Source organism: Trichomycterus rosablanca, chromosome 5 (assembly GCF_030014385.1).
Source record: "Trichomycterus rosablanca isolate fTriRos1 chromosome 5, fTriRos1.hap1, whole genome shotgun sequence".
NCBI classification, from domain to species: domain Eukaryota; kingdom Metazoa; phylum Chordata; class Actinopteri; order Siluriformes; family Trichomycteridae; genus Trichomycterus; species Trichomycterus rosablanca.
In genome coordinates, this window is record NC_085992.1 from 15700699 (window position 1) to 15718808 (window position 18110).

Here is an 18110-nt window from a genome sequence, read left to right on the forward strand (position 1 = left end):
GCTCAGGAGTCCAACAGTAGCAACTTGGCAATCGGTAAACAAAATCTACACCGATCAGCCATAACATTAAACCCACCTTCTGGTTTCTACACACACTGTCCATTTTATCAGCTCCACTTACCATTTAGAAGCACTTTATAGTTCTACAATTACTGACTGTAGTCCATCTATCTCTACCACTTTTTTTTAGCCTGCTTTCACCCTGTTCATCAATGGTCAGGACCCCCACAGGACCACCACAGAGCAGGTATTATTTAGGTGATGGATCATTTTCAGCACTGCAGTGACAATGACATGGTGGTTGTGTGTTAGTGTGTGTTGTGCTGGGATGAGTGGATCAGACACAGCAACGCTGCTGGTCCACTCACTGTCCACTCTATTAGACACTTCTTCCTTAATTGGTTCACCTTGTAGATGTAAAGTCAGAGACGATCGCTCATCTATTGCTGCTGTTTGAGTTGGTCATCTTCTGGACCTTCATCAGTGGTCACAGGACGCTGCCCACAGGACGCTGTTGGCTGGATGTTTTTGGTTGGTGGACTATTCTCAGTTCAGCAGTGACAGTGAGGTGTTTAAAAACTCCATCAGTGCTGCTGTGTCTTATCCACTCATACCAGCACAACACACACTAACACACCACCACCATATCAGTGTCACTGCAGTGCTGAGAATGATCCACCACCCAAATAATACCTGCTCTATAGTGGTCCTGACCATTGAAGAACAGGGTGAAAGCAGACTAAAAAAGTATACAGAGAACTACAAAGTGCTCCTATATGGTAAGTGGAGCTGATAAAATGGACAATGAGTGTAGAAACAAGGAGGTGGTCATAATGTTATGCCTGATTGGTGTACATTGCTAAGTGAAGTTTATAGTTATTTTTTTATGGTTTTTGGTCATCTTGTCTTTGATCATTTTTTATTCGTGACATAATAATAGCTATTTAGGTAAGAAAATCTCTCTCTCCAGACTCTTGGGTTTTGGATTTTTATAAAGAAGTCACATCTGTGCTTCTGTAAAGAGGCATCTTGGCACAGGCAGCTTTCTTTAAAGTTCTCTGAAAGAAGGGAGGATTAGAGTGCGATTTTTGAACCATCATAGTACTCTCGGCATCTCTGCCAGTTCTCCTGCTGTGCAGGATTTTTTACGTCCACTGATTACCCTACCAGCCAGGGTTGCTTTGGAGAATCATTGCCCTCCAGCCGGGTGCAATTGGAGGCCAGCTCGCTTTGTGCCTGTGCATTTGTTATTGATTTCAGAGCTTTCCGTGAGACTGATCCTTGGTCAGGGGCACCTAGTTGAGAGGCCAGGCACTTCACTATGTACCTTGTACAATTTCTGTATCCATTTATTCACTGATTTTTTACTGATTTTACTAGGCACACATTTTATCAGTAGAGACCAAGGAAGTTAAAGTAGTCTCCTCTCATATGTGGATTCTGTGGTTAAAAAAAGAAATAAAAGATCAAAATTATCCAGACTATTGTCTCCTATGTGGTTTCTTATGAATGTGGAAGCTGGATGGTAAAAAAAACAGGACAGGAGGGGAAAACTGATGAACCTCTGTGCTGGTGAAGACGTTTGACCTCTTACTTGAGGCCTAGATAACCAAATAGAAGTTCGGTTTTGAAAGTTTTAAAGGTAAAAGAGGAAGAGGATGTCCAGCAACAAAATGAAAATGGATGAATTCAGTTGCAGGAACATTAAATAAGACCTAAACAGAATATGGTCTCCAGAAATCAGAATCTACTTAACAATAATGCGGTGGCACGGTGGCTCAGTGGGTAGCACTGTCGCCTCACAGCAAAAAAGGTCCTAGGTTTGATCCCCGGGTGAAATGGTCCGGGTCCTTTCTGTGTGGAGTTTGCATGTTCTCCCCGTGTCTGCATGGGTTTCCTCCAGGTGCTCCGGTTTCCTCCCACAGTCCACAGACATGCAAGTGAGGTGAACTGGAGATACAAAATTGTCCATGACTGTGTTTGATATTAAACTTGTGAATTGATGAATCTTGTGTAATGAGTAACTACTGTTCCTGTCATGAATGTAACCAAAGTGTAAAACATGACATTAAAATATAACAAACAAACTTAACAATAATAATAATAGTATTAATAATTATAATAATAATAATAATATGAGGGTTCTTTAAAATGTTTCTGCACTTTTTAACTCTATTTATTCCGAATTTCAGAAACAAATGACATCACTTTTTTACATAGTCCTTTTACGTTGTGATGCATTTTTCCCAGCGTTGTACCAACTTTTTATTGCCATCAGCAAAAAATGGTTTTGGTTGAGCGTGTAGCCACTGATGCACCGCTGCTTTTACATCATCATCACATGAAAATCTTCTTCCCCTTAAAGCTTCTTTGAGCATCCAAAAAGGTGGAAATCTGAAAGTCCTAAATCCAGACTATAAGCTCTCTCTCTCACTATAAGATTTTACTGTGCTACGTTAAAACAACTAATAAGCACTGTCTTAGTTTTTTAATAAACAATCTAAGATGAGGGAAAATTTAGAGAGCTAAATATTTTTTCACATAGAGATCTGACAGATCTGACACATCACTGATATAAATGGCTTAGTTGGTCCTATCAGGTGCTTGCTTAACCAGAGCTCTAAAAGTTTTTCTCTGAAATGTATGTACAGGTTCCTCCATAACTCAGCTGAAGGCAGTGGATCCCGATGAAGAGCCACTTATATTTGGTGTGGTGGGAGAAGAGGCCTCAAGATTCTTTGCTGTTCAGGAAACCACCGGTGTGGTTTGGCTCCGACAGCCACTCGACCGTGAGGTAAGCACAAACACTATATACGAAAGGGGGCCTGGCACACTTCAGTGTTCTTCAATGTTTATGATCAATGAAAAAGCAGACTGCTTAACTGTTGTATTATTTTTTTAATGTAGACCAAGTCAGAGATTCAGGTTGTGTTTTCCGTCAGCGACAGTCAAGGGGTAAGTACACACATACCCCTAATTTTACCTTCTTGCTTAGATATACACAATACCATAGGAGCTAATTTTACACACATTGTCTGTTTGGTGTAGGTGGTGAAGGACACGGTGAACATTCAGATCGGGGACGTGAACGACAATGCCCCGACATTCTATAATCAGCCCTACACTGTGACCATACCAGAGGTGTTGATTTATTTGTTAGACATAAACACATCACACTTGACTCACATGACATAGTCGAAAGTATGTGAACCCTTGAGCATCACATGCAAATGTGCTTGATAAACATTGTTGACAAATACGTTTTCTAGGCAGGTTGCTACCTAGTAGTGTGTTTTGCAACCAGGTATACAATTTTTTATGCTATATTTGCTTTAGCACTCAACACTGTGCTGTGTGCTTGTGAAGTCTACTGGGCCATTGCTGAGATGTTGTTAGTCCAAACTACAGTATGGTATTTGCTCAATTTCCAAATCTCACTGTCTGATTTCATATTACCTGTTATTGACTTCAAGTGGCACATGACTGTAGATACATTTCAAATTTATACAGTTAATGTCTCTTAAATATTTAGACATTGCAAAGCTGTTGGAATTTACAGCTTTGAGACATCTAAGGTAGGACATACTTCCCTTTTTACAGCATTGTGGTTCTGTTTTGGCCCATTCATTTGTGTTTAATTTTGTACGGTTTCAAAAGAAACGCAAAAAAATTGCGTCACGGACCATGAAATAAGCGTTTCCCGTGTTATATGCAATTGCTGTGAAATTTAAAATTTGGGGTTTGTGTTTAGCAGTTTAACATTTTTCATTTGTGTAGCATATGCAATATAAAGCGGTCCTAGCAATTATAGGGCAGTTAAGTTTTCTATGGTGTAGTGTGCTGACAATGTTTGTTGTATGTGTTTACGTATTGAGTGCAATTTGTCGCTTTGGGGATTCCATAATCAATGAAAAAGTGTGCTTCTCTACACACGTGATCATCTCTCTGTAGTCTGTGCTGTGCCTCAAATGAACAAGCCAGTAAAGTATTATGCTCCCGATAGTCTGTGTACACTTTATTTCTTACTTTATAAGCTCAGCGGGCGGCACGGTGGCTAAGTGGGTAGCACTGTCGCCTCACAGCAAGAAGGTTCTATCCCCAGGTGGGGCGGTCCGGGTCCTTTCTGTGTGGAGTTTGCATGTTCTCCCCATGTACGTGTGGGTTTCCTCCGGGTGCGCCGGTTTCCTCCCACAGTCCAACGACATGCAAGTGAGGTGAATTGGAGACACTAAATTGTCCATGACTGTGTTTGATATAACCTTGTGAAGTGATGAGTCTTGTGTAATGAGTAACCACCGTTCTTGTCATGAATGTAACCAAAGTGTGAAACATGACGTTAAAATCCAAATAAACAAACATATAAGCTCAGCAAACTCTAAAGATGCTCGGTTACACTAGCAATTGGTTAGACAAAATGTCCAAGATGTCGAGGTCTAAAGCAGCTAAAAACACGTCGAGTATTTTCTTCTTTTAGACAAAACATGAAGCCTCACATTGTCGCTGGATGTTTTAGGTTTACATTCAACCATTGGGGTAGGCTGTGCGGCGTATTGTAGCTTTTATTTATTGAATCATTATTTTAAAATCTGTAAAATTTGTGATTTTTGAAAAATGAGGTCCGTGAAATTGAGCACATTTTCCCATGAATTTATTAGGGCTCTACCTATAAGGTATGCTCAATCGTAAAGTCTTCTGTAAATTTCAAATTGGATTCAAGTCAGGAAATTGGCTGTGCCATGCAATCACCTTCGTCATCTTTTTCAGAAAGTTCCCTTTAGTTCAAAGGTTTTTTGATCTTTGAATGAATTATACAAACATTGCAGTGTACCTTATTGCTTATTATTCTTTGCGTAACTGTTGTTCCTGCTGCTTTCATGTCATCCTGCAATGCTGTTTGAGTGACTGCTAATCTTTCTCATCATTAGTCTAAGAATATATTGTGAAATGTTGTGGTACACTATCCAATGAGTTGTACTGTATATTTCTGTAGATTTAGCAAGCTTTAACATTATTAATACATGGTACATCAAATCCACCCATCCGATGATAAATATTTTTCATTTGATACTTGCAGTATTAATGAAAGGGTATTGAAGGTCACTGGAAGCTTATCGGTGAAGGTATTGGCCCCAACATGATCAAGTTACCACTGTTGGGTCCCTGAGCAAGGCCCACAACACTCAATTGCTTAAACTGAATTGGTCACAATTGTAAGTTGCTTTGTATAAGTGTCCGTTAAAGGCTGCAAATATAGATATATACTGTACTAGCATTAATATCTTGGTAATAATATATACAATATATGTATATATTGGGACAGTGGTAGCTTAGTGGGTACAGCTTTGGGCTATCAACTGAAAGGTTGAGAGTTCCAATCCCAGCTCTGCCATGCAGCCACTGTTGGACCCTTCAGCAAGGCCCTTAACCCTGTCTGCTCCAGGGGCACCATACAATGGCTGACCCTGCGCTCTGACCCTAGCTTCCAAACAAGCTGGGATATGCGAAGAAAGAATTTCGTTGTACTGTACACCTGTATATATGAATGCCTTTATTGGTGTGGCCCAATAAAGGCATTCTAATTCTAATTAATTCTAATATGGACACCAGACAAATGGCTTGAGCATCCCATTCAAAACTATGAGCATATATAGAGAGAGCACCACTTTCTTAACAACCATAACAGCCGTCATTCTTCTGGAAAGTCTTAAACTTGTGCGAGTGTCTATGGGAATTTGTGTTCAGCCTAAAGAGAATTTGTATGTAAGACACTGATGTTGGACAAACAATGGGGGTTTAATGAGGTTGAAACCACTGGAGTTCCTTCACACCGAACTCTTTCACATCTTTATGGACATTTGTGCACAAGGCGCCCTGGTGCAGAAAAAAGCCAAAAGTCTTATATATTGTAAGCATTTAATTTATTTTATATTATACTGTAAACCTATTAGAGGGTGTGGCTAAAAACCCAAACTTAACAGGTAAGATGGTGTGCATGTACTTTTAAACACACTGTGTAATAAGTGTACAATGCAACAAAACAAGGGTATAACACAGTACATATGGTTCTCTATTTGTATCGGTGCCTTGACCAGACAACAGTAGTCGCTGTTTCAGTGGCAAGGAGACGAAACCCTATGTGACTTCCCTTAGCTCAGATTTTCCTCTTGAGTGGCCAGCCAGGCCAGTAGCACTGCTGAGACTTAAACTCAAGAACAGTGAACTCTTCATGGTAGTGGGCTAGTTTATTACACAGCTGCGACCAGGCCGGAGGCGCAGCCGAGTGAGTGTCTTTTTAAACTCAAAATAAGAAATGGCCCATGGATTTGTGGACTACACAGGCATGTGCAAAGACCACTGCACCTCAAATAGACCATTTTGAGACGATGTATCAATGCATTTAGTGAAACACCTGACAAGCAGAAACTATTTCACCAAAATCAGATCTGTTGATGCTTCGAAAAGCCTTGAGGAATTGATCTTTCTTACTTCCAGTCAATGATATTGTAAAATGATAAATAAGGAAATATACACCAATCAGCCATAACATTAAAACCACCTCCTTGTTTTTACACTCACTATCAGCTCCACTTACCATATAGAAGCACTTTGTAGTTCTACAATTACTGACTGTAGTCCATCTGTTTCTATGCATGCTTTGTTAGCTCCCTTTCATGCTGTTCTTCAATGGTGGGACTCCACTGTGGGACTAATAAAGGATTATCTTATCTTATCTCATCTCATCTCATCTTAATGGTCAGAAATCTCCCAGGACCACCACAGAGTAGGTATTATTAGGTATTATAAGTTTTTAATCACCTCACTGTCCCTGCTGGACTGAGAATAGTCCACCAACCAAAAATATTCAGCCAACAGTGCCCCGTGATCAGCATCCTATGACCACTGATGAAGGTCTAGAAGATGACCAACTCAAACAGCAGAAATAGATGAGCGATCTTCTCTGACTTTACATCTACAAAGTGGACCAACTAGGTAGGAGTGTCTAATAGAGTGGACACAGTATTTAAAAACTCCAGCAGCGCTGCTGTGTCTGATCCACTCACTAACACACCACCATGTCAGTGTCAGTGCAGTGCTGAGAATGATCCACCACCCAAATAATACCTGCTCTGTGTTGGTCCTGGGATAGTCCTGACCATTGAAGAACAGCATGAAAGGGGGCTAACAAAGCATGCAGAGAAACAGATGGACTGCAGTCAGTAATTGTAGAACTACAAAGTTCTTCTATATGGTAAGTGGAGCTGATAAAATGGACAATGTGTGTAGAAACAAGGAGGTGGTTTTAATGTTATGGCTGATCGTTGTATATATTTGAATATCCAAATCAATGGTTTGAGTGATTTGACCCCCTGTTAGGTGTTCTACTTTACCATCAGTCTTTCTTTTTTCTTCTTTCTTTTCTTTCCTTTACGTCTCTCATCCTTCTTCCTCTTCTCTCTTTCTCCTTCATTTAACCCCTGATATGAGGTAATTGGCAATGCCAAGCCGCAAACTTCAAAAAAGGGTTTGAAGTGTCTTAGACTCACTCATTCTATTTGGCTTCCACACACATTTCTGCTTGTGTTTAAACTGTGTGCATCCCATGCTCCTCGCCACACCAAATCTTCAAAGCCTCTGGCGATTTCTTTTATCACTAGGAGTAAATAAAGAAGACAGAGAGAGAGAGCAACAGAGAGAGAGAGGTATTTAACTCGGTTTGCATCCTCTCCATGATTTAACCCCCTCTGGATAGAATTTGATGAAAGAGATGGGCTGCTCAATATTGTTCACTTAATATTCATCACACTTACTGTAGGACTAGATTTACAAACACCATTTCCAGAAAAGTTGGGACATCTTGTAAAAGGCAATAAAAAGAAGAATCTCTTGAATCTTTATTTAACTGACAAAAGTAAAAAGAAAAGATTTCCACTGTTTTCACTGATCAACATGATACAGTGGTACCTTGAGACTCGACATCAATTGGTTCTGGGAGTGGCGTCAAATTTAAAAGGTGTTGAGTTCATGGAAACGGTATTCCCTGATGGCTGTGGCCTCTTTCAGCAAGATAAATGACACATGTTAATGTGTTCCATAGTCTCATGTACTATATTTTAGCCTTGTGTAAAATAATGGGGTTGTTTTTGACACTTATACACTGAAAAATAACACAAATATAATAGAAAAAACACTGAAATAAAAATGAAAACAGTTAATCAATATAAAAATACAATAAAACCACAAAGTGTGTCAAGTTTTAAAGATTTTGAGTTTAGGGGATGTTAAGTTACAAGGTACCACTGTATTTTGTAAATAAATACATTAAGAATTCGATGCCTGTGACACTGAAAAAAGTTGTGAAAGCAGTGTGTTTAGCACCGTGTTCCATCACCTTTCTTATGAATGAGACTTTTTAATGGTTTGGGAACTGAAGACTGCAGTTTTGCATGTGGTATTTTTCTCTATTCTTGCTTCATATGAGACTTTCTTACGGTGTCGTCAGAGGGCTCGAAGGTTACGAACATTTAGTAGTGGTTTCAACTTTTGCCCCACACAGACTGAGATTCCCTCATCTTTTGACAATATTATGTATGGTAGATGGCGAAATACCTACACTATATTGCCAAAAGTATTCTCTCACCCATCCAAATCATTGAATTCAGATGTTCCAATCACTTCCATGACCACAGGTGTATAAAAACAAGCACCTAGGCATGCAGACTGCTTCTACAAACATTTGTGAAAGAATGGGTCGCTCTCAAGAGCTCAGTAAATTCCAGCGTGGTACCGTGATAGGATGCCACCTGTGCAACAAGTCCAGTCATGATATTTCCTTGCTATTAAATATTCCACAGTCAACTGTCAGTGGTATTATAACAAAGAGGAAGCAATTGGGAACGACAGCAACTCAGCCATGAAGTGGTAGCCACGTAAAATGAGGGGGTTAGAGCGGGGTCAGCGGATGCTGAGGCGCATAGTGCACAGAGGTCGCCAACTTTCTGCAGAGTCAATCGCTACAGACCTCCAAACATCATGTGGCCTTCAGATTAGCTAAAGAACAGGGTTAGAGAGCTTCATGGAATGGGTTTCCATGGCCGAGCAGCTGCATCCAAGCCTTACATCACCAAGCGCAATGCAAAGCGTCAGATGCAGTGGTGTAAAGCACGCCGCCACTGGACTCTAGAGCAGTGGAGACGTGTTCTCTGGAGTGACGAATCACGCTTCTCTGTCTGGCAATCCGATGGACGAGTCTGGATTTGGCGGTTGCCAGGAGAACGTTACTTGTCTGACTGCATTGTGCCAAGTGTAAAGTTTGGTGGAGGATGGGTTATGGTGTGGGGTTGTTTTTCAGGAGTTGGGTTCGGCCCCTTAGTTCCAGTGAAAGAAACTCTTAATGCTTCAGCATACCAAGAGATTTTGGACAATTTCATGCTCCCAACTTTGTGGAAACACTTTGGGGATGGCCCCTTCCTGTTCCAACATGACTGCGCACCAGTGCACAAAGCAAGGTCCATAAAGACATGGATGAGCAAGTTTGGTGTAGAAGAACTTGACTGGCCTGCGTGGAGTCCTGACCTCAACCCGATAGAACACTTTTGGGATGAATTAGAGCAGAGACTGCGAGCCAGGCCTTCTCGTCCAACATCAGTGTCTGACCTCATAAATGCGCTTCTGGAAGAATGGTCAAAAATTCCCATAAACACACTCCTAAACCTTGTGGAAAGCCTTCCCAGAAGAGTTAAAGCTGTTACAGCTGCAAAGGGTGGGCCGACATATTAAACCCTATGAATTAAGAATGGGATGTCACTCAAGTTCATATGCGTGTGAAGGCAGACGAGCGAATATTTTTGGCAATATAGTGTAAATAATTTGCAATCTTCTTTTTAAACTGATTGACAATTCTTTCATGAAGTATGGAACACAGTGGTGAGCCTGGACCCATAATTGCTTACAGTATATAGATTAAGCCTTTGGTGGATTCTCCTTTTATACCCAATCATGATTTCCTCAACTGTTACCAATTCACCTGCTCATTGTGAAAGGTTTCAGAACACTGTAACTTCAATATCCTTGATGATATTTAATATCAACTTTTACAAACTACTGTACAATGAAGTCTCTCTACTTTTGCCAGTTAACTAAAGATTCAAGAGAATTAACAAATAACTGATTCTTATTTTTACTGCAGTTTACAAAATGTCCCAATTTTTCTGGAAATGGGGTTTGTACTAAGCTGTTTTGCATTTTGTGCAAAAACCTTTGTTATTGTAACCAAGGGCTACAGAAAGAGATGAGGGCGGACACACGCAGAGATGCCGTACAAATGTTTATTTGTAATAACACTGGACAAGACATACAAACACTTGAACTATGCTAAACACCAAGCTAAATGCTAACAGCTAATGCTAAACCAAAAGCTAAGCTAAATAAACATAGAACATGACTAAACTATGCTACTTAATGCTAAAGCTAAACATGAAGTAAATGCTAATAATAAACATGAACAAGACTATACACTAAACGAGAATTCTAAGCAAGAACATGAAGAGCATGCACATTCAAGTAAATACACAGACAATCAAAATTCTCAAAAAACTCAACCAAACTAGCCTCTGCTTAAATGCCTAGAGCAGCCTTTCTCAACCGGGGTGCCGCGGCACCCTAGGGTGCTGTCTGGCTTCGTCAGGGGTGCCGTCGAAAATATTCTGATAATGATGGGGCGTTCGCGAACGATCCGATTCTATTGAACGGCTCTTTAAAATAAACAAAAGGAACCGAGTCGCGCCTCTGAGAGCCGCTATATATATTTTTATTTCTGCGCAGACACACACACACACACATACAGAGAGAGAGAGAGAGAGAGCGCGTGCGAGAGAGAGAGAGAGACACACACACACACACACAAACTGATTGTTATTACTACCTCATTACTGTAAATATTATATTAAGTTTTATTGTTATTATTTTTCCCTATTTTTATTAATATTTTATTCTATTTTATATTTTTTGCACATGTAACTGTTTTGTATATACAGTGATCCCTCACTTATCGCGGGTGTTACGTTCCAGGACCACCCGCGATAAGTGAAAATCCGCGAAGTAGCGACGCTATATCTATTTTAATATTTATACATTATTTTAGTAGTTATACACTATTTTAAGTTTTTATAAACCCTCCCCACTAACTTATACACTACATAACACTTTCCCATTCCCTTAATAACATTTCCCACTGTACCTGTTTCTTTTAAAACACTCCTTAAATGTTCATACATACTGTACACTAAAAGTGTTTTAAACTCTTAAACCTAGATACGTAATTTTTAAAATTTGATATGGGTACTCACCATTGAAGAAGATACGTCCTAGAGGTTCAGTAGATTGATGACGATGAATGCCAACAAGACGATGGAAATGACGATGACGATGAATGCCAACAAGACGATGGAAATGATATTTAAGTGAAAACCTGCGAAACAGCGAGTCCGCGAAAAGCGAACCGCGAAGTAGCGAGGGACCACTGTATTTGTTTTTTCTTACTGTTATTTTTTATTATTTCTTATATTTATTATATTGCCGTGACTGAAAAAAGGTTGAGAAACACTGGCCTAGAGCACTAACCCTACATTGAGGTTCAGCTGTGGATCATTAGCTAATTGTCCAATTGTGATGAAGCGTGTCCGCTTAACACTATAAACAAATCCACCTCCAACAGGCTGGATTTGGGAGAGTTATGTTGGAAGCAGTGGCATGACCTACAGTTTAAACACACTGACTGTGACAAGATTCATATTGTGCCTTTTTACTACAAAAAGTGAAAGGTTAACCCTAACAAATTGTGGAGGTATTGATCGTTTTTCTCATGACCTTTTTGGTATGATTTGCAAGTTGCAGCAGTTAATTCAATTTCTGTTTCCACCTCTCAAAACCACAACTGTGTTACTGGAAGATTGCCAGGTCTCTGATTATCCTGAATAAGTAGATTACTTTGTATTTAGACAGGAATTGATTTTTTGAGACATTCTGTAATTAAAATCTGACAATTCTAATCATAGGAGCACAACTGTGATTCACGTCCTGTCATCTAAATAATTTAAATCGCTAGTTTGAATATGCACTTACTGGCCGAACACTGCACCAATACCGGAAACTCCAAGACGCCAAAATAATGAAAATGTCAGCTTATATTGGCATAGAGAAGTCACCAGCTGGTGGGGAAGTGGTAGCTTAACGTTTAATGTACTGAAGTATTGATTCAAATGTCTCTGGTTTAAGCCTCACCATTGCCAATTTTCCACTTTCCACTCTTATCATGGCTTTAATTGCTTGCACTGTATTCAGTGTGGACAAGTGTCTGCTAAATGTCATAATACACCGATCAGCCATAACATTAAAACCACCTTCCTGTTTCTACACTCACTCTCCACTTACCATATAGGAGCACTTTGTAGTTCTACAATTACTGACTGTAGTCCATCTGTTTCTGTACATACCTTTTTTTGCCTGCTTTCACCCTGTTCTTCAATGGTCAGGACCCCCACAGGACCACCACAGAGCAGGTATTATTTAGGTGGTGGATCATTCTCAGCACTGCAGTGACACTGACATGGTGGTGGTGTGTTGGTGTGTGTTGTGCTAGTATGAGTGGATCAGACACAGCAGTGCTATTGGAGTTTTTAAATACCGTGTCCACTCACTGTCCACTCTATTGCACACTCCTACCTAGTTGGTCCACCTTGTAGATGTAAAGTCAGAGACGATCGCTCATCTAGTGCTGCTGTTTGAGTTGGTCATCTTCTAGACTTTCATCAGTGGTCACAGGACGCTGCCCATGGGGCGCTGTTGGCTGGATATTTTTGGTTGGTGGACTATTCAATGAGGCAACTGTGCTACCCACCATGCCCTAACAAACAAATGTTTGAAGGAGGGAAGAGTGGGCAGAGTATCACCTTGTTGCTGTTGCAACAGTGACTCTTAAAGTCTAGTAAGAAATACTGGAGTATAACTCAGTCATTTGTACTATATTATGCTTTGTTATGCTTTAGGATATGTACAGTATATCTTCATGGATAAGTATATCTTAATATGTAGGTCATTTATACATTTTGTAGGGGGCGTGTGTTAGCCTACGTTCCTTCTCTGTCAGCATGGATGCCATGCTCGAGTCAGAGGTTAACAGCACAGTATAGTGCAGTGAAGAGGAGCTGGACAAAAAAAATCCCAAGACTTGCACGACATACCCATACAAGTGTATGTAAACTTTTGACTTGGACAGTAGCTTAATATTCATAGATTATTCACTTAATTTGCTAGAAGTATATGACTTGTAAGATCTCATTTGTACCATGTGTGTAACATCTAGTCTCCCTGAAGGGAAGCATTAATCCCGGTTAGTGCTGTGAAATCTAAGCTACTTAACCCAAATTAAATGCTTCACAAGAAAGTCCAAGTATCTGTATCACAGGTCATATTGGATTATCAAACACTGTCTGGGGTAATTCTCTTAATCCTAGAGGAGACCAGGGAAGGGCAGCCTTCTTCCAAGTTTCCATTTATTCTCTGTTTATTGCCATTCACTCACTCTGAGCACACATCACCGTCTGTCTATTTTCAGTTTATCACTCCCTGCATTTTTATGGCCTCATTACCTCCCTTGACCCCTCCTGACCCCACGCGGCTGGGAATAACACACACTTCGATACCACTCCATCAAACTGGTATTGAAATGGCATGGCGCGCTAAATCTCCCAGTGAGTGATCAGCAGATTGTGCTCAGAGAAAAATACAGGAACAGTGATGGATGGGGGAAAGTTCTGGATGGGAATCGCAAAGTTTGGATTACAAGGTTAGAAAACTTTATTGGGTCTTAATTTGGGCAGACCTGAGATCTGAATTGACTGATATTTCTGAACCTGGTTTGTCGGGTTTTACTTCTTTACTTAGTCTTGTGAGAGTTGCATTTGTGGTATGTCATTGTAAGATTTAGCTTTCAGCTACTTGCCCACAGCCTTGGAAGAGTACAATCTCAGGACGACCTGGCCTAGTGTCCAAACAGGCACAATTGGCTGTGTCTGAGGAAGGGGGGTCTTACAGGGTTTTACTGCCATCCTGTCAAATTACCTGCACTCGTAATAGATGATTTGTGGTGTGCAAAGCAAGTCTCTTTGCATACACTACTGCTGTCTGTCAGACTATAGGGTGACAAGATACAGCCAGTGACTACACATGTGTTGGAGTGAACATGTGGTAGCCTCAGCTCTCCTTGGCTCGCCCAGAGTTGCAACAGAGGAATTGGCAATGGTTAGATTAGGACGGCAAGTGGCAAAAGTGTTTATTGGGTTTAAGGTCATATAGCATATACACCAGTCAGCCATAACATTAAAACCACCTCCTTGTTTCTACAATCACTGTCCATTCTACCATTTAGGAGCACTTTGTAGTTTTACAATTACTGACTGTAGTCCTTCTGTTTCTCTGCATGCTTTGTTAGCCCCCTTTCATGCTGTTCTTCAATGGTCAGGACCCACACAGGACCACCACAGAGCAGGTATTATTTGGGTGTTGGATCATTCTCAGCACTGCAGTGACACTGACATGGTGGTGGTGTGTTAGTGTGTGTTGTGCTGGTATGAGTGGATAAGACACAGCAATGCTGATGAAGTTTTTTAACACATCACTGTCACTTCTGGACTGAGAATAGTCCACCAGCCAAAAACATCCAGCCAACAGTGCCCTGTGGGCAGCGTCCTGTGATCACTGATGAAGGTCTAGAAGATGACCAACTCAAACAGCAGCAATAGATGAGCAATCGTCTCTGACTTTACATCTACAAGGTGGACCAACTAGGTAGGAGTGTCTAATAGAGTGGACAGTGAGTGGACACGGTATTTAAAAACTCCAACAGCACTGCTGTGTCTGATCCACTCATACCAGCACAACACACACTAACACACCACCACCATGTCAGTGTCACTGCAGTGCTGAGAATGATCTACCACCTAAATAATATCTACTCTGTGGTGGTCCTGACCATTGATGAATAGGGTGAAAGCAGACTCAAAAAGTATGTAGAGAAGTAGATAGACTACAGTCAGTAATTGTAGAACTACAAAGTGCTTCTATATGGTAAGTGGAGCTGATAAAATGGGCAGTGAGTGTAGAAACAAGGAGGTGGTTTTAATGTTATGGCTGATCACTGTAATTTAGATGATATCAACCATATTTTATAAATATGTGAATGTGTAGTCCCCCTTGAAAGGTAGGTGACCTGTCCAGTGTGTGTCCATAGATTCCATACATCCCTAAAGAGCTTAAAGCTGACAACGAAGCTGTTGTGAGCACTACGTCTGATGTTGTAATGGGTTGTGGATGGCGAGTGAGACAAGAATGCGGTGTGTATGGTCGCGTAATTGTGATTTTAATTTGTGGGGTCGTAAAATCAAAGAGGCATCTAACATTAGAGGAGCAGGTGGCTAGCATCTGATCTGACAGCTAGAATGAGCCACTTAAATTTATACTTCTCTCTCAATCTGTTTGCCATTGTGTGTGTGTGTATGTGTGTGTGTGTGTGAAAGGAAAGGTCACTACAGCAATGAAGAAAAAGATTGTATAATCAGATGAGAAGATGAATTGTACATACTAAATTGTTTATGTTATTGTAGCAGAATGTAAGAGTGTGATGAATGGTAGTCATTAGTCATCTTGAGCATGACTGTGTACTGCTGTAGACATAAGCCCATGAGGGTCCAGCTTTATTCAAGTTACTTTCAGTGCTGTTTTGTGTGTATGGATGTGTGCTTCTAAACTTCACGAATACTTATTTTGCAGCTGTGTTTGTAAAAATGACTCAATGTTGGTGTGAACCATCATTTTCTTTTGGTAAATATGTCAATTTATGTTATGTATACTTCTATGTCTTCTGTTGGTAGGTCTCTACAATATACAGACTAAACAATATACAGACTAAACAATATACATACAATACAGTATACAGACAATACAATATACAGACTAAACAATATACAAACAATACAATATACAGACTAAACACTATACAAACAATACAATATACAGACAAAACACACTATACATACAAAGCACTATACAGACAAAACAATATACAGACAATACAATATACAGACAAAACACTATACAGACAATACGATATACAGACTAAACAATATACAGACAATACACTATACAGACTAAACAATATACAGACTAAAACAATATACAGACAATACACTGTACAGACTAAACAATATACAGACAAAACACTATACAGACAATACAATATACAGACAAAACACTATACAGACAATACACTATACAGACTAAACAATATACAGACTAAAACACTATACAGACAATACACTATACAGACTAAACAATATACAGACTAAACAAAATACAGATAATACACTATATAGACTAAACAATTTACAGACGAAACAATATACAGACTATACAATATACAATATACAGACAAAACAATATACAGACTATACAATATACAGACAAAACAATATACAGACGAAACAATATCCAGACAATAAAATATACAGGCAAAACAATATATAGACAAAACACTATACAGGCAATACAGTATACAGACAATACAATATACAGACAATACACTATACAGACTACACTATACAGACTAAACAATAAACATACAATACACTATACAGACAAAACAGTATACAGACTAAACAATATACAGATTAAACAATATGCATACAATACAATATACAGACTAAACAATATACAGACTAAATAATACGCAGACTAAACAATACGCAGACAAAACAATATACAGACAAAACAGAATACAGACAAAACAGTATATGAACAATACAATATACAGACAAAACAATATATGATGTACGGATAAAGAAAATGTACATATATACAAAAATTTTTTTTAAATAGCATAAGATAAATAATAAAACATGTTTGCACACGCAATGAAATTGTTTCTTGCTGTTTGTAGGTCTCTATAATATACAGACCAAACAATATATACAGAACAATGTATAGACAAAACAATGTACAGACAAAACAATATATACACAACAATGTACAGACAAAACAATGTACAGACAAAACAATATACAGACAAAACAATATGCATACAATACAATATACAGACATTACAATATACAGACTAAACAATATACGTACAGACTAAACAATATACAGATTAAACAATATACATACCTTATAATATACAGACTAAATAATATACAGATTAAACAATATACATACAATACACTATACAGACTAAACAATATACAGCCAAACAATATACAAACATTATAATATACAGACAAAACAATATACAATGTACAGATTATTTACAAGTTAAACAAAAATTTCAAAATATACAAAAAAAAATTACATTTAAAAATATGTTATTTTGAAAACATTTGAACACCTAGACATGTGTTAGTTTGAGTTGATAACAGGTGTATAAAATTAATACCATTAAATAAATTATATGCATACAACATTGGGGCAACAGTTTGTACATGTTTCAAGTGCATGTATGTGTTCCATTATTTATCTTCACTCCTGGGCAAAAAAGGGCCAAATCCAAAACTGCACTTATCTATTAAGAACAAAACCAAGCCAGAAGATATTTTGGAAACGTCTAAACACCCAAACATATGAGTTTTATATCAAGCATTTGAATCTTATCACGAATTTATCTTTGCATACAAGAAGAACTATTAAAGTGAAATTTCCTGTTTCAGCTTTTCCCCTAACAGTTTATAGCATTTGCTCATTTTTTTGCCCTGGAGTGTAGGTGGTCAACACAAATTTGAATACCAATTTCTGTCGGATAAGACCAGGGTGATCAAAACCTGATAAGGTGAAGCCGGTTTTCATTTGTCTGCTATAATGCTTTATAAATGCATTGAATTGTTTTGGCAAACAGAGGAGCAAGCAGGCCTCCTGAGACAGATTCCGTCTCATCTGTTTGCTTTCTGTGGGTTTGTGTGACCATTCGGCATTAGTTCCAATGAATTTCTTATCAGATTTAATCCTGAGGGTTTAAGCATATACACACTATAGGACCAAAGGTATACAGACACCAGTCCTTCTTATTG

General features: G+C 39.1%; 1 protein-coding gene across 1 annotated transcript in view; it reads left to right on the top strand.

The window, feature by feature from the left end:
- cdh23 (cadherin-related 23) overlaps positions 1 to 18110 on the top strand; it is a 399105-nt gene that overhangs the window by 67137 nt on the left and 313858 nt on the right. The window contains exons 3-5 of the mRNA XM_062994943.1: positions 2652 to 2794; positions 2908 to 2955; positions 3049 to 3141. Coding sequence (XP_062851013.1) covers positions 2652 to 2794; positions 2908 to 2955; positions 3049 to 3141 — 284 coding nt within the window. The remainder of the gene's footprint in view (positions 1 to 2651; positions 2795 to 2907; positions 2956 to 3048; positions 3142 to 18110) is intronic.